The 22,994-nt window shown below is 38.2% G+C and overlaps 3 protein-coding genes and 1 non-coding gene across 5 annotated transcripts; 3 read left to right on the forward strand and 1 right to left on the reverse strand.

The window, feature by feature from the left end:
• Positions 1-1,865: 1,865 nt before the first annotated feature.
• On the reverse strand, positions 1,866-5,534 carry LOC106381092 (WAT1-related protein At4g08300). Of its 2 annotated transcripts, XM_013820952.3 has the most exons (7): positions 5,185-5,533; positions 4,749-4,811; positions 3,940-4,056; positions 3,370-3,610; positions 2,558-2,716; positions 2,327-2,478; positions 1,866-2,243 (listed from the first exon to the last, which is right to left on the reverse strand). In XM_013820952.3, exons 1-7 carry the CDS (start codon positions 5,385-5,387, stop codon positions 2,057-2,059), a joined length of 1,122 nt encoding a protein of 373 aa, XP_013676406.1. In that variant the 5' UTR covers positions 5,388-5,533; the 3' UTR covers positions 1,866-2,056. The 2 variants fall into 2 exon arrangements, with proteins under 2 accessions (XP_013676406.1, XP_048596188.1); XM_048740231.1 differs by lacking the exon at positions 4,749-4,811 and having other exon boundaries at positions 5,185-5,534.
• On the forward strand, positions 5,503-8,805 carry LOC111199037. Its single transcript, XM_022688481.2, has 4 exons — positions 5,503-5,559; positions 5,937-6,334; positions 6,549-6,633; positions 8,446-8,805. Exons 1-4 carry the CDS (start codon positions 5,503-5,505, stop codon positions 8,803-8,805), a joined length of 900 nt encoding a protein of 299 aa, XP_022544202.1.
• A 1,242-nt stretch (positions 8,806-10,047) lies between these two features.
• Positions 10,048-14,112, forward strand: LOC125578133. The gene is made up of 2 exons (XM_048740430.1): positions 10,048-10,591; positions 13,994-14,112. The coding sequence occupies exons 1-2, from the start codon at positions 10,048-10,050 to the stop codon at positions 14,110-14,112; spliced, it is 663 nt and encodes a 220-aa protein (XP_048596387.1).
• Positions 14,113-22,651: 8,539 nt separating this feature from the next.
• Positions 22,652-22,758, forward strand: LOC125578783. Its single transcript, XR_007316866.1, has one exon. It is a non-coding gene; the product is annotated as a small nucleolar RNA R71 (small nucleolar RNA).
• The last annotated feature ends 236 nt before the right edge of the window (positions 22,759-22,994 follow it).

A 22,994-nucleotide genomic window follows, 5' to 3' on the forward strand; every position in this document is an offset into this window, starting at 1 on the left:
GAGTTCTGTCCTCAAGGGCTCGTGGAGATTGACTCCGATCTAGACGCACCACTCCGGGAACGCTTCGTCGAGACACACTGTCACCACAGGTTCGCAAGTTGGTTCGCGTTTTTCCTCTAGGCCCGCGATGTTACGGGACTGCCAGAAGAGTTCCGCTCAATCCTGACTTCGCGAGTTTTTGTCAGAGACCTTTTTCTCCACTTTTCTAGGAGTGGTTTCGAGGTCTGGTCATTTTCGTTTTTGTTCTGCTGCGAAATACACCTGCGATACTCTCGGATTTCCCCATATTACATCAATTCCGTTAGAAGTTGGGAATTTGAGGCAAAGGTGGTATGTTGATGGGATTACACTCATGGCATTCAACCTTGGTGTTCCCATGATAACGTTGTAAGATGCGGGATGGTCAACGACTAGAAACTCTGTGACTCTTGTCACGGTCCCAGTTTTAACTGCGAGATTAATCAATCCGTAGGCTATGGTGGTTTCTCCCAAAAGTCCCAACAGTGGGCTAAGATGTCTCGAGATTTCAGATTGCTCGATCTCCATTTTTTCGAGAGTATCTTTGAAGATGATATCAACCGAACTTCCAGTGTCGATTAACACCCTAGCGATGTCGATGTCGCGAATCGTTAGCTCGATAACAAGGAGATTGTTACGAGGTTTGGCATGATCGACCGCTGCTTCCCCCTTGAATGAGATGACGTTCGCGCACGTCGAGTCTTGCATATCGTTTCTGATCGTTGAGTGGCTTTTGCGGGTTAGATTGATCCGTACCCCCCCCTTCCTTCTAGCGCCAAACTGTGGGAACCGAAATTTGAACTGTCGATTTCCGTTTAAATTAGGAAAGTAGGAGAAACTTAGTTATCCTGAGGACCTGGATATCTGCTAATACCATACGCCAAACAATCAGAACATGAGATAACAACAACAAAATATAAAAAATCGTAAAAAGAGAGCAAAAAGAAGTCTTATTCCAAATTTGCGTATGAGCATTTACATCAAGGTATAAGCCTGGGCTCGAGAGCTGTCGGTGAGATTCCTACTTCTAGCAACCCTAAGATGGCTAAACCTAAGTGAGTCGCATCTCGAAATAACAAAAATGAAAAATCGTAAGTGGGCTTCGAGTCATGTCATAGGTCTCTTTGGACCGTCTTTTGACTCGAAATGTTTATTACGACTTCTTTCGATAAAAATGAACTTTCCAAGGTTTTTATCGCAAAGTTCGATTGGTGACTTCAAATGACGAGAAACATGAAATGGGTTTGCTACGGTCTTCAGGAGATAGCATTAAATGGTAGACGAGAATGCATATATTCGCGTCGTATCGACGTTACGGAAGAGCTCGGTCGCTACGTAGCGATCGAACAGAACGCGCGCTCGTTCGTTACGTAGCGATCGAGCTTGGCTCGAGCTCGGTCGCTACGTAGCGACCGAGTGGGACACGCGCTCAGTCGCTACGTAGCGACCGAGCTTGGCTCGAGCTCGGTCGCTACGTAGCAACCGAGCTTGGTTCGAACTTGGTCGCTATGTAGCGACCTTATTCGGGATTTTCTCCGATGTCTCGTGTTTTTGCCGCAAAGCTCTTCGTAAGAACAAATATTTTCCGAAAGAGTATTTGTCGTAAAAAAATTCTCACTTTCTTCTTTGGATGTTTTGAGTGTTAACTTTGTCGCAACCGTTTTTGACCCCGACACTCTTCAAAATCGTCTCTACGTTTAAAGGCTTTCAAAGATGTTTGTCAATAATTAGCTTATAACTGGCGTCTACCTGATGACATTTTACTTCAATATTAAAGCACGTCTATTTTCGTAATTTGACCAAGTTGAAATTGTTTTCATTTCCAATGAGATTCCACAAGCACAAAAGATGCAACACATTAGTTATTATAAACAATAAAATTTAAAATAAACACCAACAAACTTGGAAACGTAAATAACATAAGAACAATACAAGAAAGAAAGATAAAGAAATTTCCCTTCTTGGAAATTTGGTGTTCAAAAATTGAGAGCAATTGACTTTTCTTTTTGTTTCTTTGATTGCTTCATGGGGGTTCCAATCAAGTACTATTAGTCACACCTTTGTTATGTGCACCAGGATTACCACCACCATCCGTTGATATTATGCTGGTGATCGGCAGCTCCTGCATTCCTATTTTCTCCTCCGTCGTTGAAATCATTTCGTCCTTAGCTTTTCCCCAAACGACGCTGTATAGCCCAAAAACGATGAAAACCGCCCCGATTATACTGCATTTACCATATCAAACGACTAATTAACTAACGATTTATCAAAAGATCATTCGTAAAATCATGAATTACATATTATCAACCTTCCGAGATGGATCTTTTCGGCCAAAACTAACGCGCCAAGGAAGGCAGTGATTATCATGCACATGGGACTGAATGACGTCGTAAATACTGGGCCTCGTTCTCTAATCACAATGCTTTGTATGTAATACGCCATTCCCGAACAAACCACTCCCTGATATTAACCATAAAATTTAACTTACTATCACAGAGTACATACACTAGTAATTATTCGTAAATGCTAGAAAACTTACGGAGTAAACAGCTGCGAGCGTGCCCGAGTCCATACCAATTTTCCATGCGCTAAGGTCACGAACCATCACCAGGGAAGCAGCGGTGTTTAAGATCGTCCCCATGCCGCATATCCACATCACTAATGATAGCTCCGCCGGATATTTTTTCAATGTGAATGACTGAAAATTTTACCAAATTTACAGTATTAATGTTTTCTTCAATACCAATGCAAATCTTATGTTTCCAAACATAAAATAACTTCAAAAATCTAGTTTTTTTTTTCTGGACACTTTGTGGTCAAAATGGGAATGTGACTCAATCCATAGACTCGACCAATAAACCGAGTTTTTTTATTTTCCGTTTTATCTTAGAATGATTAAAAATAGAGAATTTTCTTCGAATACACCTAAATTTTTTTTGTCACAAATTTAAACCTTAAAAATAAAAATAACCAAAATAAATTTAAATGTTTTATCAAAAAAAGTAAATATATACTTATATCTCTAGGATTAATTAATCTAGATATTAGGATTTTGAGTTAAGGAATTAAGTTTAGGGTTTAGGGTTTAAGGTTTAGGATTTAGGGTTTAAGGTTTAGGGTTTAGAGTTGAGGAGTGGGTTTTCAGGATAAGATTTCAAATTTTAAAATAAAAAAATGTATTATGCTATTTTGATCATTTTAGTTTTTGAAGTTTATTTTTGTGACAAAAACTTAAAAATGGTTATTCGAGGGAATTTTCTTTAAAAATATCATGATATGAAAACGTATATATGGACATGTAAATACAAAAACAAACTTGGATTTTAATAAAAGTAAATAATGTTTGCTTACTTGTAAAATGAAGAAACCTGCCCAACTGATGATGCTACCCATCACGGCTAATGTTCCCGTAACCCAATGTTGGTCGGTGGTCTCTGAGGAGGATCCGCCATGAATAGAGGTATGAGCGGCCTTGATGAGCTCGATGGCTGGACCTTTGTATAACGTCATTACCATTGCCCCACCCACCGTTATTGCTGTTCCAATCACCTTTGCAAGACTACGTATCTTCTTCAAATTCACAGTTTCTAACCTGATTGTATAAGGTAGATCTATAATCAGTAACAATAAAATTGTGAAAAATTGTTTGTTAATTAGTAAAGATAAAATTGCGAAAGATTTTTTTTTTTTAGTAAACATATACTTGTGAATTAACATTTTGTTACTAAATATCGAATCAATTTGTGTACAAAACGATAGGAAGTTCTACTGGATATACTACATTATTAGTTTAGTACAGCTTATTTACCATTTGTGTGATTAGATATTATAATGACACCCATCGTAAAAATCGGAGTAAAAGTAAGTAATAAAAGTAGAAAATGATTATATGCTTGGTTTTGGTAATAAGAAGAAAAATACCTGAAAATGACGGCCATTATGAAGGTGACGGCGGGAAGTGCATTAACAAAGGCAGAACTGTACGTTGCTGATGTGGCTTTCATCCCTATGTAGTAGAAGTTCTGGTCCATAAGCGGTCTGAGTAGACAAGCAACACTTACAACTTGTCAATTTATTATTATTACATATTTTAATCATATGCTTTTATTTTTCATCATTCACTTTAAAGATACGCATAGCTATGAGAAGACGGCAATGGGTGATGATCTCATCAAAGAATATTCGCGACTAGAATCTCTTAGTATGATTCAACTAATTTTTTTTTTTACTTTTTCGATTAAATTAATATAGTTCAGACTAATCTCGGAGGTTTGCAGAAAACAAGGTGCATTTTTTACTTCTTAAAACGTTTTAACGGCCAAAAGAAATTCACAGTAATCTTCCTTGATGGTAGATCATGGCCTTCATTTAAGGGGCAAATCATCTCCCACTCGTATATATTAACCATTAACAATATATTGTTGTTCAAAATTCATTTATAATAAATATTTTAACTTCGTTTATGTATAAGCTTTTAGTTTATCGATTGAGACGGATAAGAATCAAATGTAGAATTTTTTAATGAAAAATAATATCACTTCTTTACGAAAGAAAACACAGCAACATCGTATAAACGTATGTTGCTATGTTATAGAGACACTTACAATCATATAAATGTACTTTTCAAATTATAGTATTATATAAACGTATTATTCAAATTATAGTATTATATATCTCTGCATAAGCTATTACGTGAAAAGGGGATAAAGGTTTTTGTATACGGAGCTTACTCTAGGATTCCGAGGGCAAGGATCCTAAGGAACAATGGCCATGTCATCTTAGGCCTTATTTTCCTGAAAAGTGGAAATAATAGTTATATAAATCACTAATTAATATAGAGACACTTACAATCATATATAGCTTTCATGGCTCTAGATCATATAACCAAACCATGCATACACGGTTTAACCATATGGAATCGATTGAAGGACATAAATAGAAAAACAATTTTGATAATGAAAATTTTGCAGGGAGAAAAATAATACAAATGGGTTCTTTTATTGAGTGGAACTTTGTTAATTATCATGATACACATTTGTGCGGAAATTAGAAATGTTTTAACAACTTCGTGTTTTTACATACATATCCGTAAGGTGACAATATTTATAGTCTCGTATAGGCTCAAAATACTCGAGGGCAGACCACGCAATTATGACACATACATACCTTTCGAGAATGAGAGCAAAAGGAGCCATGACGATTGTAGCGACGACATGTCGGTAGGTAGCAAGGACCCAATGGTTCATACCATGCTTGAAGGAAACCATAGTTATGATGTACATGCCTGCATATCCGAATTGGAGTGATATGATTGCTATTATTGGCTTCAGTTTATCAACTTTCCCACATTGCTTTTCCCCTCCCTTCATTTTCTCTTTATTTGAGAGATATACGTACACTTATGTATTTATTTAGGTATGTATGTATATGATCCTAGATAGAGTATCTTGTTTCTCTCTCTAGATACAATATATTTGGTGAACAATGAAGAGTTACTTGTTTGATGCAGGAAGAAACCAAGTGGAAATGGCCCTTCTTATAGTCATCAAAAGTTGGAATAAAAAGAAAAATAACAATATATCGTTCAATAATACGGCTACGTATCTTCTCGAATATTATAATGCAAAATATGAGTAATATTATTATTTTCGCTTACCAAATATGATTTATTGTACGGTTGATAATATTTTCGTAAATGGATACAATATTAGGTGTGAATATAAAATTTCAAACATAATAGAAAAGTAGAACATACATTATTTAGGGCAACATTATCAGGGTCGTTAGCTTAAGTCCTTAGGGATTAAAAGATTTAATTTAAATCAAAATTCCTTTAAATTCGGTGGGACGCGTCCGTTTCGTCGTTAGCTAACATATTTTTTTTTTGTCCTTAGGTGATACGTGTCGGGGAGAGATAGGTTGAAGGGTTTTGTTATGGAAAAATCAAATTGGGATCCAGATCGACATTTCGCGTCTCTCTCTTGTTCTCTCTGGCGGCGATCGAAACGGAGATTTTGCTCTCACCGTCGCATCTCCTCCGTGACCGTTGTCCCGTCGACGAACCTCCTTCCAAGTCGTCTCCGTCGACGAATCTCCTCCCACGTCGTCTCTTCTCGACCAATCTCCTCCCAAGTCGTCTCCTCTCGACGGCACATCTCCTTCGTCACCGTTGTCCAGATCAACGAACCTCCTCCCAAGTCGTCTCCGTCGACGATTCTCCTCCCACGTCGTCTCTTCTCGACGAATCTCCTCCCAAGTCGTCTCCTCTCGACGGATTTCATCCCGAGGCATCTCTCTGCGATTGGAAGGTGAAAGGGTATGTGTTCCTCCTCCTTCTGATTTGCATGTATATGGTTTATGTTTTCGATCTACTTTGGACGGGGTTTGCATGTATTTAGACTTACGGAACTGAAATGATTGATTGTTGTTTATAGATTTAGGGATGTCGTATCATATATGTGTGAAAGGGTATGTGTGATTGATTGTTGTTTATCTCATGAAACTGAGATGTTTGTTTACATGTTTGCGAGGTTATTAGGTGAGGTGAGGTTCGACCACCAGGATTGTATTAGCAAGGAGATCGAAGAGAAACAACCATTTCCTCCACAATTTAAGGTTAAATTTTTTCTCATCATCTCGAATGTAATGTAGTTGGTATAACAGTGAAAACGTTTTCTTTCTATGTTTTCATTGCGACCAAAGCGTTTTCTTTCTCCGTTTTGTTTGCGACCAAAGCGTTTTCTTTCTATGTATTGTTTGTGATCAAAGCGCTTTCTTTCTATCTCGCTGAAAGTTTTGATTGTCACCAAGGCTAGTTTGCTAGGTACTTAATGCACTTGTACTTAGATGAATTGTTGGTTGTGTTAATGTTGCTCTTAATAAGATGTACTTTTGTAGTTAGGTCATTATGGTAGTTAATGAACTAGTTTGTTAGGTACTTCACACTCTTGAATGGTAGTTAAAGAACTAGTTTGTCTAGTTTTCTTTCTCTGTTTTGTTTGCGACCGGAGAAGGCTTATTGTATACTAGTTAAAGCATATAGTTTGTTTGCAAGGCCACACTTTATTGGTAGTCTCGAGTCCGTTTTGATTGTGACCAAAGCACTTGTACTTAGGTAATTTTATGGTTGTGTAATGTGAAGTTACTGAGATGTACTTTTGTAGTTAGGTCATTATGGTAGTTTTAATTACCATTTTCCACTATTTAACCCTCCTTTCACCTTCATCTTCTTTATCTTTTCTCTGCTATAACTCTGTCACATTCCTTTTTCTATTCTCTTTTCACTGCTATCTTCTTCATTCTATGGATCCAAGGAATCCGTATAGCCAGTCTGCTGGTTATACGGGCCTTCTTTACAGTCAACACGAAAGTGTAAATGATGGAAACTCTCCTTATGAGAGTTTTCCTTCTGGGTCTTCACAGTTCCCCCAGTTCAGTTCTCAACAGGGTGAGGCTCCAACGCCACCCGCACAGCCACCCGTAGAGCGGGGGAGGAGACACAAATGGACCCCGGCCGAAGACGAGATGCTGATCAGTGCCTGGTTAAATACCTCGAAGGACGCTATTGTAGGGAATAACCAAAAATCAGGCACTTTCTGGAAACGAGTTGGAGATTATTTCTTCGCAGCTCTTTCTGGTGGAGAGAGTGTTGAAAGTAGCGAGCATGTCCACTACAAGCAGAGGTGGCACAAAATCAGCAATGACACTTCCAAGTTTTGTGGTGCATATGCGGCTGCAGAGAGACAGATATCTAGTGGTCAGCATGAGAACGATGTACTGAAGGTGGCCCATGAAATATTCTTCGCAGACCAAGGGTCCAAATTCACACTGGAGCATGCTTGGTGTGTGTTGAGGTATGAGCAGAAATGGCTCAACCTCAACAACACAAAAGCTTCTGAAAGTTCAAAGAGGAAAACCGTTGAGTCAGATTTCCAAACTTCAACAACAAGTGTTGGTGAAGAAGAGATACGCCCTGAAGGTGTAAAGGCTGCAAAAGCTAAACGTAATGGAAATGGGAAGTCTGTTGATTACTATACGACGGTACTTGAACTGAGGAAGGTGGATTTGGATAGGAAAGAAAAACTCCAGAAGCTAGCCATCTTAGACACTCTCCTAGCAAAACCCGAACCACTCACTGAGGCTGAAGAAACAGCCAAAAACAAGCTCCTCGCCAAATATATTTAGAGAAATATCTCCTTTGTGTGTTTTCTGTCAGTTTACTTTGTATGTTTATGTTTTTAACGGAACAGCCGTCCCGGTTGCTTTGTACTGGAACCTTTATCAATTAATCTATTATGTTTACTTGCAAACTTGTTCTTTACTTGCTTGTATGATGTTTACTTGCTCGTATGTACTTGCAAACCTTTATCAATTAATCTATTATGTTTACTTGCAAACGTCTAACTTTTATCTTGTAATTTTTTGTAGTTCTCGGATTACAAATGGGTCTTGATTACAGCTACTCACAACCTTCACAGGATGAGACGTTTGGTGGGGCAGAGACGGACAGTGACTACAATGAAGTCGAATCTCTCATTCAGCAAGACCAAGCTCAGTTACGCGAAGCTCTCATTCACCAACAGGAAACTCTCGTTGAGCAAGACCAAGCCCCTGCGTTTGTGTACCCTCCGCAGCCGGAGGTTGAATTCGGATTTCCACAGATCTGCTACTGTGGAAGTGAACCGAAGATTGCTACGTCTAGCATCGAACCAGGTCGCCGATACTACACATGTAGAAATGCAAACGATGGAGAGTGTCATGTGTGGAAATGGTGGGACGAGGCTGTAATGGAGGAGATGCGAGCTAGGGATAGACACACACTTCAGTTAGCCGAGAAGGTAGATTCTATGACATTCTTCAATGACCACGTTAATGAGCAGAAGCTCGTTAGATTAGAGAACATGGTGTGTGAGTTGGCCAAGAATAAATCAAAGTGTAGCGTAGAGTACTTAGTTGCGGTTATGGTTATGGTCTTTATTTCCATAGGTCTCATCATCGTATTTGTCTAATGTGTTTATGGTTATGGGAACTTCTTTGTAATGACTTCTTATTATGTTTCTGATGTTATGGTTGTGGAACGTCTAATGAACTTTTTTTTATAATAACTTTTTTGTAATGACTCGTAATAGTTTATGGCTTTGAAACTCCTATGCACGTTTTAAATTCAGAATAAGTGAACCTAAAAAGTAGTTGAAAATGTCATGAGCCAAACATGTTGTGTACCTAAAAAGTAGTTGTAACATTCACAAGACAAATAATGTACAATCACAAGATTGTAACTTTATGAACCTATAAATGTGACGGATATTTTCGTTGAAATTATAACTTCTCTACTTCCTTCTTATATTAAAAAGAAAATTACAACTCCTCTGCTTCCAACCTTATATTAAAAACATTGCCTTTTTTTCATTCAAAATGGCTTCTTCTTCACATTATCATTATAACCAAAATGACGATGATGATGATCCATTTGAAAATATTTTTGAAGATTTCTTAGAAATCCCAGATATTCTTCCCAAACCGAGAGAGCGAAAAACACGTATCTTTATTGAGAGAAACCGGGAAGAAGGCCAGGACCACCTTTGGAATGATTATTTCAGCGAGACTCCCACATTCCCGCACAATATTTTTCGGAGACGGTTTCGAATGAACAAGACATTGTTCTTGCGTATTGTGCATCGTCTCGAGCAAGAAGTGGATTATTTTAGACCTTCACAAGATGCAACCGGTCGGTCTAGCCTAACCGCCCTCCAAAAATGTACCGCAGCTATTCGTCAGTTGGCGTATGGTGGTGGGGCTGACACCGTTGACGAATATGTCCGACTAGGTGAAACCACAGCTAGAAAATGTTTGCACCAATTTACCAACGCAATCATCCACTTATTTGGTGATGAATACCTTAGATCTCCTACTCCGGAGGATCTGCAAAGACTACTTTATATCGGGGAACAACGTGGATTTCCGGGAATGGTTGGAAGCATCGACTGTATGCATTGGGAGTGGAAGAATTGCCCTGCTGCTTGGAAAGGAATGTATTCACGAGGAACCGGAAAACCGACAATTGTGCTGGAGGCGGTTGCTGACTACGACCTTTGGATATGGCACGCGTTTTTTGGAGCACCAGGTACCATGAACGATCTTAATATTCTTGATCGATCACCTGTTTTTGATGACGTTATTAACGGAATAGCACCACAAGTCAACTTCTATGTTAATGGTCATCCATACCATTTGGCCTATTATCTCACTGATGGGATTTATCCTGACTGGGCGACTTTTATTCAATCTATCCGTCTACCACAAAGTGAGAAACATTCGTTATTTGCTAAAACCCAAGAAGCTGTTAGGAAAGATGTGGAACGTGCCTTTGGAGTCCTGCAAGCTAGATTTGCAGTCGTCAGAAATCCATCTAATTTATGGGATAAACACAAAATAGGAAATATTATGAGAGCATGTATCATCCTCCATAATATGATTGTCGAGGATGAACGGGCAGAAATGACACAATATGTGGTTCCTGGATATGAAGAAAGTGAAGAGGAAAGATTTTCCGTCAATATGCCTTCGCCACTCGGTAATACAATGGATCGTCGAACAAACGTTCGCAATAGACAAGCCCATCATAATTTAAAAAATGATTTGATTGAAAATATTTGGACTAAATTTGGGCATCTTCCAAATAATATGTAATTTTTATGTTTTTTGAATTTAATAAAATGTTTGTTGTAATTTTTTTTTTTAATGTTAAACTTCTCTTTTATGTTTTATTTAAAATGTATTTTTTATATCTAATTACACATTAAAATAAATAATATAAAATATGCTAAGGACTTTTTTGGTCCTACCAATAATCAACAAAATTAAGAAAGTCCTTATGCACTTGTCCCTAACTAAAAAATAATATTATTTTATTCTAAGGACAAAATTAAGTAGAACCAATAATGTTGCTCTTATATCATTGTTCTATAAGGGTTTTAGGTGACCGTTTAGGTAGACGCTATCCTTTATAAAACATTAATAATTACTTTCTAAACTGTTTAGATAATTATAATATGACGTCAAAAAAAAAAGATAATTATAATATTAATAAAATAAATTATTGCATTATTTATAATATTATTAATAATTAGAATTTAAAATAACTGGTATGTATGTTATAAAATTTTATGAAAACAAAATAATGTAGATCTTATTATTTGTACACCGCTAAACTGATAATCTAGGCATTGCATAAATGAAGAACTTATTACTAAATTAGATTTCATATAGAAAAATAACATGTTTTTTTTGTAACTTTAAAAAATCACTTGAAAAATAACATGTTACATATAAAAAATCACAATGAAAAATCTGTCATTCGTTATTCTTTTTTTTTCTGACATCCATTCCTTATTCTTAAAGTACTATATAGTACAGTTCCATCACGGATAATTTTAACAGGCCTCCTCTACATTAGATGTTAGGCAGATTACTTAGCTGAAGATAACTTTCTAGTTTCTGAAGATTTTTTTTGAGAAAACTCACTAATATGCTTTCAATGCTCACTCTAAGGTGCATCTGATGTAAATATTTTTTTCTTGAGTTAAATTTAACATATAATTACAGTTACACTCATATATATAGTGCAATTTAACATATAAATAACTGCATTATTTATAATATTATTAATAATTAGAAATTAAAATAACTAGTATGTATAATATAAAATTTTATGAAAACAAAATAATGTAGATCTTATTATTTGTTCACCGCTAAACTGATATTAGACATGCATAAATGAAGAACTTATTACTATATTAGATTTCATACAGAAAAATAACATGTTTTTTGTAACTTTTAAAAAATCACTTGAAAAATAACATGTTACATATAAAAAATCACTTGAAAAAATCACAATGCAAAATCTGTCATTCCTTATTCTTTTTTCTTTTTTTTTTGACATCTATTCCTTATTATTAATAATTAGAAATTAAAATAACTAGTATGTATAATATAAAATTTTATGAAAACAAAATAATGTAGATCTTATTATTTGTTCACCGCTAAACTGATATTAGACATGCATAAATGAAGAACTTATTACTATATTAGATTTCATACAGAAAAATAACATGTTTTTTGTAACTTTAAAAAATCACTTGAAAAATAACATGTTACATATAAAAAATCACTTGAAAAAATCACAATGCAAAATCTGTCATTCCTTATTCTTTTTTCTTTTTTTTTGACATCTATTCCTTATTCTTAAAGTACTATATATATAGATATATATACTTATGTAGTACAGTTCCGTCACGGATAATTTTAACAGGCCTCCTCGACATTAGAGGTTAGGGAGATTACTTAGCCGAAGATAACTTTCTAGTTTCTGAAGATTTTTTTTTGAGAAAACTCACTAATATGCTTTCAATGCTCACTCTAAGTTGCATCTGATGTAATAATTTTTTTCTTGAGTTAAATTTAACATATAATTAAAATTACACACATATATATAGTGTAGTCTCTCTCTCTCTCTCTCTCTCTCTCTCTCTCTCTCTCTCTCTCTCTCTCTCTCTCTCTCTCTCTCTCTCTCTCTCTCTCTCTCTCTCTCTCTCTCTCTCTCTCTCTCTCTCTCTCCAATGAGCTGAGTCAAATTCATCTAATCTTTCTTAAAACACACAAAATAAGTTGGATGATCTATTCACGTTTCCACTAAAAGTTTCATTTCATAACCTTCCAACCACACAAAATTTATGTATTGCTCCACCCACACAAAGATTGAGTTTCTTTAAAGAACTACACAAAATGAAACTTTTCAAGCCAAACCACTCAATGTTTTAAAACGAAACCATACCAAATTTGAAAATCGCTTCAAAACCATATGTCATTTATTAGCACAAAATTTTAGCAAAACACGTATAAAATTTAGGGTTAGTTGTGTAGTAGCCAATTTTGAAAGCAGAATTAAGAATATAACATTGATTTGGACATAATTAGTTCTCATAATATTTGTTTATTTCTCTTCCGGTTATAGCTCCTCTCTATAATGGTTGCCGCCTGCAAATATATGAAGCTGAGGTGTATGAAAGAAGGCAGTGGTTGTTGGGGTAAAATTATGCAGGAAAAGAGATCAACATAGTGTTTATTGATCTTCAAAGTACAAATTACAACGAGTGGTGTATAAATCTTAGTTTTAGCCGTTTAGCTCTAATATTTGTGTATCGGAAACATAAATCTTGTTCAAAAGCTGAAGCTTGAGGATCATCGAGTGATTTGGGTAATATTGATTTCCAATCCTTTGTATCTAATTTTTCTTTCATGCGATGTGGCTGTTATGGGCATTAAATTTCAACTTCTCCATGGGTAAAACTTAACTTATCACTAGTAAAAACATCGCTACAGCCACGTGAATTTTTGTGGGTATGACCAATATTTCGTGGCTATACGGAGGAGAAACCACGAAAGGTTACAAAACGTAAAACATACGTATACGAGCGTAGCAAAAAGAGCGCGTATCAAAAGTCGTAGCAAAGTGCCACGCTTTGCTACGAAACTTCTTGGGGCAAGCTTTGCTACGATTTGAGCAACTTGCTACGGTTTGATACGAATTGTAATGTAGCAACAGGCACGGTTTTGCTACGATTTGTTTCGTGACACGTGCTACGTTTTAGTGACGAATAATTTTGTGGCTAGTTTAAACAATTATTAAAAAATAAAAATAAATTATAAAAAACAAATTTAAAATATATATAAAATGCAATATGCGAATTAAAATCCAGATTATCATTGAAACAGAAATATATTACATAAATGTTGCAGTTTTAAACATTCAAAAGATACATGAACTGGAAACAAAGTACACAAAATATTGTAGTTTAATACATGAAATGACCAAACCTTACATACCAAGGTCTTGGGACCACCTATCTAAATCAGAATGGTTATTGGTCGTGAGATGTTGTAGTGGAGCCGTAGACTGAGCTTGAGGTTGTGGCAGATGTTGAGATTGAACTGGAGCTTGGGGCTGACCTTGAGGTTGTGACTGAGCTTGAGGCTGGAATGGTTGTGCAGTTGAGGCAGGAGTGGAAGCTTGAGATTGGAGAGTTTGCAGAATAATGTTGAGAGTTGCTTGGCTTGCTGATATCCCCCCTGTGACTTCAGTCTTGAAAGCATTGATCTCTGTCTTCAAAGCATTGAAATATTCCTTGACTCCAGCAATGTCTTCCTTGACTTCAGAAATGGTGATCTCGAAGCCAGACATGCGCATATCTGATACCACTCAAATTACCCTAAGGAGTAAATTACTCTCTCAAATAAGAGGTTCAATTGTAGTACTTAGGGACCGAATCCACAAGAAGCTAGGAAATCTATTAAATCTAGTAAATTATTAATTCTAAGTGTTTGTTGTTTTATGGTTTAAATGTAAATATCAATCCTAATTGAGTAAGTCTATTGCTCGACTAACAAGATGATTGGGGTGTAACTTATTGGAAAGGTACTAGATGCAGGGTTTCTATTCAGGTGTTGAAGATTATAATCCTATAGATGCCTATCAGTTGCATTCATGATCTATTAGAGCTCAACCCCTTAAACACAGTGATCAGCGATGGCAATGTTTCACTGGTTAACTAACTAGATCTTGGATCTCAACTGTCGTTTGTTGATCACAAGAAAGTGTCGATCGATGGTCCTATAAGGATATCGATCGATACACCTTTCACAACTATCGATTGTCAGAAGATAATATCGATCGATCGATGCTTCTAGTTAAGCCCTAGTCGCAAGTCGATAATGCTCACTAGCTGTCTAGTTCAGCGGTAGCCTTTTTCTAGCAGTCCTAGCATGACAGATTAGTTTCAGGACTGGATGGCCAAGGATGCTTGACTCATGCAGATTCCTAGGTTCAATATTCTAGTTAGCTAATCTAGAACAAGCGTTAAGAACAATCAATCAAGGAATACCACAACTTAGCAATCTATAGTTGGGGCTAATCCCTCTAACCTATTTGAACCCTGAATCTAACAGGTAAACTACTCAGACATAGCTAAGAAATTCATGACACAAAATATAAATAAAAACTACATAGAATAGAATAGATGAATCAATGGAGTTCCAATCACAAATCTCTATATGATCTTCTCTCCTAAAACTCTCTGCTGAAAATAAGAATACAAAGGTGGCCAAAAGCTCTCTTGCCTCCTAACACTTACGCAAGTATATAACTATTAGGTTAAAATCTCGTCAGGGTAATCTTGCAATTTGGTGAAGTCTTGGGTTTAAAGTCGGTTGGAACCAAGTCGTGCTTTCGCGTCTCGACATCGATCGATGGTACAGGATGTACATCGATCGATCATAATCTTCAATCGTCGAGGCTTCTCTTCTGTATCAATCGACGTCACTGGATGTGCATCGATCGATTGTTTCTTCTTTGTATCGACCTCTTATGGTTAGCTCGGATGAAATCTCTTTTAAGCTCCTAAAAGTTCCATAATCATCACTTTACTTCAAGATACTTCTGAACCTAAAAACATACCTAATAGGATAGAATATATACCATGGGTCAAATCCAGGGTATATCAACTCCCCCAGACTTATCCTTTTGGTTGTCCTTAAGCAAAACAAACATGCAGTCTCTCTGAAAGAAGTTTGAAAACAGCAGGGACTTATAGATATAAAACATAGAAATCATCACCTCTACAATTTCACAAACCACATCTAAAAAGTCATAATCACAAAAGCACATTATGCAATATCCTAGCTTATCAACCAAATTCAACTAGTCAACAACTTAGCAAATCCTGTCTGATATTCCCCTCTACTAACGTCATTTCTTAGCATAATTATAAAAGTGCATGCTTTGCCTTGGGAGTATCGATCACAGGATGCAAGGATTTCAGGCAAGTATTTGGAACTGCAGGTAAAAGTTAGTTCCTAATTTCTCTCTCTCTAATTTCTCTCTTGAGTCAAAGTCTGCTTCCATTGCAGGATCAGTGACCAAGATTGGACAGGCTTCCATGAATCAAATCTTAATGGTGGTTGCCACCAAGCCCTGTTCACTTCTTTTTGACTTATATCCAAGAATTCTTTGTGAAGCGAGCCTTGAAGATTGCCGCCTCCAAGTCTCGTTCGAATTTATTATTTGGAATCTTTATGAAGCAAGCCTTAATGGTTTTAGCCACCAAGTCCTGTTCAGATTCCTCCTCACTAAATCCTAAGTCCTATTTAAAAAATAATTTTCGGATTTTAAAAAAAAATAAACTAACTACTCTAGGGTCGAAATAGAGAGAGAAAATTGTGATAAATAAATCTACATAAAGCTTTACGTTCCAGACTTGTCCGAAGAATCCGATCCCATGTATACCAAGCCCCAAGACAAGCGTTTGTGTCAGGTTTAGTGTTGGAGGTCAGCTTTGGTTCCTTCAAACAATCAAGGCAAGTGTGTATAGTTGACAGGTTGATCCACTTTAGCATCTTAGTACTATCTGGAATCAGTAAATCTAGAATGGTGCTAAAGAGTTGTTAGATATTCAATTAATAAGATCATAGTCTCTTTCATATAGCTAAGCATTATTTATTAAAATCTTTTTTATAAGAATCAGAATAAACTATATCAGTAAACCTCCCCCCTGACTTAAATTACTCTCTCCCAGTGTAACACAGTTGGATATATGGTGGAAATAAATCATAAGTACAAATTTAACAAGTAAGGAAGATAAACCTGACCGGAGTGCAAACGATTGATGTGCATAGGTATGCATCGATCGTCATGTGTGTGTGTGTATGTCGATCGATGTCGACGTCTCCTCCACGGTCGATATGTTGGTAATCATCCTACTTGGGTCTTGCAATAAATCTGAAAGAATAAAAACAAACATAAATACTAATAACTAAGAAAACCTAATAAATAATAGTGGGTTTCCTCCCACTCAGCGCTTTGTTATAGTCATTTAGCTTGACTTTGGAAGGTATGTGGCTAGTTGGTGGATAAACAGCTACTTGTTGGGAAACAAGCATCCACATCATCTCTGCACATTCTCAACCAAGCTGCAATGAAACTTCTTGTGGCCTCATCATTTCTGGTCCATCTCTCATCCATCTTTTGTACTGCATTTGAGATGTTCTGTAGCCTTTCTAGAATGTCTTCAATGCTGAACTGGTACCATCCTATCTTGCTGTAGGCGTATTCTGATAGCTCGTTCAATTGCTCCTGCATTGACTCCATGCTGTTCGGTATCAGCTGCACGTCGTCTGGTGTAGACGTGGTGTCGGTCGATGCGACCAAGTATCTATCGATCGTTGCTGGTGTAGCACTAACGATCGATTTGGAGTGTTCTCTATCGATCAATGCTGATATTTGGTGTTGAGATGCGAGTTGCTTCTGAATGGTTTTGACTTCTTTTTGTAGCCATTCTGCTTGGCTATCTAGTCCACCGAGTTTGACGTCGAATGGAAAATAGATGTCATCACATCGCTTCTCAAGTCGTTCCTCCAAGGTATCTATAGTTGTGTAAAGCTTTGTAGGGAAGATGTGCTGTAGGTTTCTTGCCGTCGAGCGATGTTCTGCGGAACCTATCGATCATTGTTGAACCTTCTTCCTGAAAATCATGTTGATCATTAAGCTTACCATTGTCCTTCTGGACATTCATCATATGTGTAGACAAGGTGTTCAAGTAGCGCATGATAGGTGAGGTGAAACGGTCATGCATATCCTTATAAGATTTTAACCTATCCTCAATGGCTGCAAACCTTGTGTCGATCGATGTGATGTTGAAGATATCGATCGATGTGGCTGGTTGTGGATTATTCATGCAAATGGTATCCAAATCTTGCTGTAGCAGATCAATTTTCGTGCTGAACCAGTCCATGTTGTTGTTGAGAGGGTTGTATACGTCGTTAATCCTCGTGTTGATGTATGCGATCTCCCATTCATATTTCTTCTCTGCCAAACTTTCGGAATCTGGGATGTATGTGGCTTGACGTCGATCGATGTTGCTTTGTTGGCGTCGATCGATGGTGATGTCGTAGCTTCCTTCTCAAGGTTGTGCTGCATACTCTCAATCTCTGTCCCCATCTCTGCCATACTTCTGAAAAGGTCATTGTAACCTCTGTCCAAAGGTTGATAGGTGTCATCTACCAATGTCTTGAGTTCAACTCCTAGCTTTTCCTGAGCTCCACAAATACCAGTCACCATCTCATTGATCTCATCCTTGGTGTAGCTCTCTGGTGCCAGTCTTGTAGGTGTGAAGGAAGTGACATGTTCTGGAAGACATATGTGACTCTCTGCAAATAGGGATGTTCTCTCCAGAATTTTTCTGATGTTGTCCTTGGTGACAGGAATCATCTCACCAGCTACGCTTCTTGCATGTCCAGACTCATCTCTGTAGACAACATATTCGTCATTCTGTTCCCATCTGAATTTTCTGGCTCCATAGCTGTCATAAGCGCGACGTATGATACACTACAAATGAATCCTTGCTAATGTCAAGTTAACAGTGGTAATTGTAATATTTGAGATTCAATCCAGAGGACAAGTTTACTCTTTACTCTTATGAGTTCAATATTAAGCGGAGAAACAAGTGGGGTTTTGAGAATTAATTGTGACACGAGTAACTAGAATGCCTAGATGATTCAAATTCGATTTAAATGAAGCTGGCTTAGGGTTATTAATCGGGTGTCAATGCAGAACTGAACAACTATTCAAGTGCGATGAAATGCAGCCTAGAACTCAGATCACTCGGCTAGAGCAATCCACTATCGTGGCCTTGCTCCCTTTGCATATCGGTTTGAATCCTAAGCTCTCATTTGGAACAAGACGCGATAACAAGCCTTAGAGACAAGATCTGATTAGTTCACTTAATACCCTAATATCTACTCTCGCTGATTAGGGATACAAAGCTCATTCAATATATGTCAATTTATCTCCTAAGCGGTTAGCTAGGGAATTAAATCAGGGATCAAACATTAAGTGATCAGTTCAATGTAAGCAGTAAGAAAAATATGAATGAAGAATAGTTAAGATCACTTATTCGTGTTCAGTTCATGCGGCTATCACCCTACAACCCTAAGCAAGCTTAGCCTACTACTCAATCATAAAACAAGATGACACAGACATGATTTCTGAATAATACTGCATATAAAATAAAGTAGAAAGACAAAAGGTTCAGGATGATCTTCTCGTCAGAATGAGAGATGAAGTCTTCTCCCTTACAAGTTGCTTTAATCCAAAGAGAATAGTTCTAGGTCTCTTGCAAAACTAGCGTAAGAAAAAAAAATGATAGCATAGGCCTTTTTATATGGAGGCGCTGGTGGTAAAAAGATAGGAGAGAGTTGAATCTAGGGCAGACTTCCGGAATAGGAAGTTTCCTTAATGATCAGGAGCAGTCAAACGCTTGTTCTCTTCAGGAACAACCTTCGGGTTGTTCTAGATGACTGTTCCGCATCGAATCCGTCAAAACGGCATCTGACTTCCTGAATCTCTCTTCTTTACTCTTTCACCTGTATCCAAACCTGGAATGATATCAATTAAACACGAATTAGGACTGAGAATTAGCTCAAAGCACACATATATTGGTATTAAAAACACCATATATCAACGTCCACATTCGTAACGTCTATCGATCGATGGTGAAGGTGCCATATCGATCGACGTTGGTGTTACCCTGTCGAACGATGGAGAAGCAACCTTGTCGATCGATGCTTGGCCAACAGGTGTGCACGATTGGTGTGAACCAATTCCTGTTGTGGTGGCCCTTGGATATTTGTCTGGAACAGCTGGATTGTTTTCTGGAATGCTGTGTTGCTGCGTAAACAAGTTGTTTGCTCCATTGGCCAACTGAAGAATATCTGCTATGTCCTCTCTGGATACTTGTAGAATCCTTCCATCCATAGCTCTTGCATGGCCATCTTGGTCCCTGAAAATACCAAATTCATCAGACAATAGAAAGTCGTAATCAATACAAATATTCTTCTTAGTAGATAAAGAAAGTTTAGGTTTAGAATGAGAATTGATCGATGATGATACTGGTGTATCGATCAATGGTAGACGTTTGTCTGCTGAATTAGGGTTTTTTGATCGAATTCTCTTCCTGGATGTTCCTTCTGATTGGTTTGTGGGAGCATTCATCTTTTCTGTTTCGTGAGAAGTAATCTAGGGTGCAAAACTCCTTATATAGGTATTGGTAAACCTACTTGGAATTAGAATATTCCCTTTTTCCTTTTCTAAGGCGGCGGCTTTAATATCGATCGATGTACCAGGTGTGTTGTCGATCGATGCAGAAGATCGTTTTGCTGGATGAGGATGGGAATCAACCGATGCTGAGTAGATGCTGTCGATCGATGGTGGAGGCGTGTTGTTGAAGGAATGGGTTGAATATCTTTCATCCTGCATAGCAATCTCTTTAGCTCTTTCCTTCCAGTAATCCTCATCAGACTCCTCAGTAGGATCCTCATTAGATGAAGGAATCACAGTCTCCACTGCAAAACTTTCATGGAATCCACTATATGCCCAACTGCCTATGGAATAGTCATCTCGTCCGTTCTTGTTGGGTTGTTGAAAGGAAAAGTCTGGATAATACTGATCTGGTGATGTGGAGTGGTGTACTGGTTGCTTCCCGTCGAGTGACGTGTAATAGTGTTCATCGGTCCTCGGTGACTCATTGGTATCGATCAATGTGATAGTTTGTGTATCGATCGATTCCGAGTACTCGGTTTCGTACTCTGCAATGTAGCCAAGATCATTTCCAAGCTCCACGAGGTTGAACTGTTGTCTCACAACTCAAACTAGGGCACAGTGGACGTCTGGATCTATCAGTGTCAGACACAATCTGTTGGTGTTCATGTCACATACAGCTCCTACTGTAGCTAGGAAAGCTCTTCCAAGCAAAAGTGAAGAGTTCCAGTTAAGCTTGATGTCCAGAACATGAAAATCTACTGGGACACGGGCATTACCAATATGTACCTCAAGGTCTCTTATGATGCCTTCTGAGCTCCTTTCTGAAAGATCCACGAAGGTGAAAGATTCTGATGAGAGCTCTATTTTCAGACCCAGCTGGTCTGCCATAACCTTAGGTAGAATACTGACTGATGCTCCTGTGTCACAAAGTGGATGGGGAAATTCAATACCCTTTACCAGACATGGTATTACAAACTTCCCAGGATCACTCTTGTTCTTCAATATGATCCTTAGTTTCATCCTTTCCCTGACATGGTGAAACATTCTCCTAATATCCTCCTCAGTTTCCTTAGTCTCCCTGAAGAACATCCACAGTCGGTGTGTGTAATGAACTTCATCAAATTGTTTCTCCACTTGGATTTTGAGGACTCTCTTAGTGAAACCATCCATCTCCTTCTCATTAGCTTCCCTCTTAAGGTTCTTAGGAATCTTCTCCTTTCTTTTCCTTAACACTCTTCCCTCAGTTGCCTCATCAACTTGCATAGGCTCTGGTGTAGTGTCTGAAGGGTTGGTTGTAGGTTCTGGTGGGTTTGCTAAAGGTTTAGGAGGTGGTTTGAGTGCGTTGATTTGGTTACTATCAATTGATGGTAATCATACTCGGTAGGTGAGAGGTTCCCGTCGATCAATGGGAGGTGAGGGGGGTCGATCGATGTCGGTCTCTCTTTGTCGATCGACGGCTGGCTCATGCGGTTGATCCATTTTGACGTAGAAAGGGGAGGGTGGGTAAGGATGTTTTTCTGCGAATTCCTCATGAGTCATGATTCGAACTGCACTACACTCCGCAATCGATTCAGCAGATGACGTCGATCGATGTCTAGAGTAATCTATCGATCGATCTTCGTCATGGTCTGTCGATCGATGTGCGTCCATTGACATCGGTCGACACCATTGAGATCCGCCGAAACTCATGGAGCTTTCAACTTCGAAATCTCCTTCTCCAAGCTTCTCATGCTTCACCACTTGCAGAAATCATCATCTAGGATGGCATTCACGTGGTGTTTTGCTTTCTCAACTCCTACCTCTCTAGCCAAGGCTTCTTGCCTCTTTACAGTTTCTCCAGTCTGAGCTACTTGCATTTCAAGCTTCCCCACTAGAGTTCCTAAGGTCTGAATTCTTGTGTTCAGACTGTTGTAGGCAAAATCTATCTTCCCATTGAAATCCACAGTGAGTTGTTGCTGTCCTTCCAGAACTCTGTCAAGCATTGCTTCAGTCTTGCTTTCCTGAGTCTATGATGGTGGATTCTGGTAGTATGAGTTTCCATAGCCTCTGCTGTTGTTGCTGAAAGGTTTCTGGAACTGTGAACTCTGGTTACTCCTCTGACCATTGCCATAGAAGTTTATTTTTCCACCCTAGTTTTCAGACCTTAGAAATCCAGTACCTCCAATGTAGTTCACATCTTCTTCTCCTTCCATGTCTAAAACTAGTTCTCCTTCAGCTGAGCAGACCTGCTTCCTAAGAGGCTCATGAACCACATCTAACTTTGCTCTAACTTCGTCCATCTGTTCCTTTCCAAGGGATGCAACAGACTTCTTCCTCTCAAAGTGAGTGTTCTTGGTGCTGCTGCTGTTTACTAAATTTTCTATCAGTCTCATAGCTTCCACCAGATTCCTGGTGTTGAAGTTTTCCTCGCTAGCTGTATAAGGAGCCATCTGATACCTCAAGGCGATACCTCTGAAGAAAGTGCTCAGTAGTGGCACTTCATTGAATTCGTGGTGTGGACAGTCTCGCTGGAAGAACTTGAATCTGATCCACGCATCTTTGGAAGACTCTCCAGTCTCCTGTGCAAATGTAGCAATTTTGCTCCTCAATTCTTCAGCGCGAATGCAGCTACCCTCATCAAAGAAGTTTCGCAAGAAAGCATTTTTGATGTCGGCCCAGGATTTTAGAGATCCTGTGGGTAGCTGCTTAAGCCAGTGCATCGCTTCTCCAGTCAGAGTATACTTGAAGAGCTTACACAATAGGTAGTCCTCAAGGACTCCATCCATATGAATAGAAGCAATAAGATCCTCGAACCTCTCCAGATGGTCCATAGGATGCTCGTGCGGTA

The sequence above is a fragment of the Brassica napus genome, chromosome A9 (genome assembly GCF_020379485.1).
Source record: "Brassica napus cultivar Da-Ae chromosome A9, Da-Ae, whole genome shotgun sequence".
Lineage (NCBI taxonomy): Eukaryota > Viridiplantae > Streptophyta > Magnoliopsida > Brassicales > Brassicaceae > Brassica > Brassica napus.

What these genes read in the sequence shown, in the direction of transcription:
- LOC106381092 (XM_013820952.3), bottom strand. Translation starts at nt 5,387, where the DNA reads ATGAAGGGAGGGGAAAAGCAATGTGGGAAAGTTGATAAACTGAAGCCA. An exon ending in CTTGCCCTCGGAATCCTAGA is followed by an intron (nt 4,057 to 4,748) that starts GTAAGCTCCGTA and finishes TTGTCTACTCAG; the next exon opens with ACCGCTTATGGACCAGAACT. An exon ending in GAAAAGATCCATCTCGGAAG is followed by an intron (nt 2,244 to 2,326) that starts GTTGATAATATG and finishes TGGTAAATGCAG; the next exon opens with TATAATCGGGGCGGTTTTCA.
- LOC111199037 (XM_022688481.2), top strand. Translation starts at nt 5,503, where the DNA reads ATGAAGAGTTACTTGTTTGATGCAGGAAGAAACCAAGTGGAAATGGCC. An exon ending in TGGAAATGGCCCTTCTTATA is followed by an intron (nt 5,560 to 5,936) that starts GTCATCAAAAGT and finishes GGGGAGAGATAG; the next exon opens with GTTGAAGGGTTTTGTTATGG. An exon ending in CATTTCCTCCACAATTTAAG is followed by an intron (nt 6,634 to 8,445) that starts GTTAAATTTTTT and finishes AATTTTTTGTAG; the next exon opens with TTCTCGGATTACAAATGGGT.
- LOC125578133 (XM_048740430.1), top strand. Translation starts at nt 10,048, where the DNA reads ATGTATTCACGAGGAACCGGAAAACCGACAATTGTGCTGGAGGCGGTT. An exon ending in CAATATGCCTTCGCCACTCG is followed by an intron (nt 10,592 to 13,993) that starts GTAATACAATGG and finishes AGGTTGTGGCAG; the next exon opens with ATGTTGAGATTGAACTGGAG.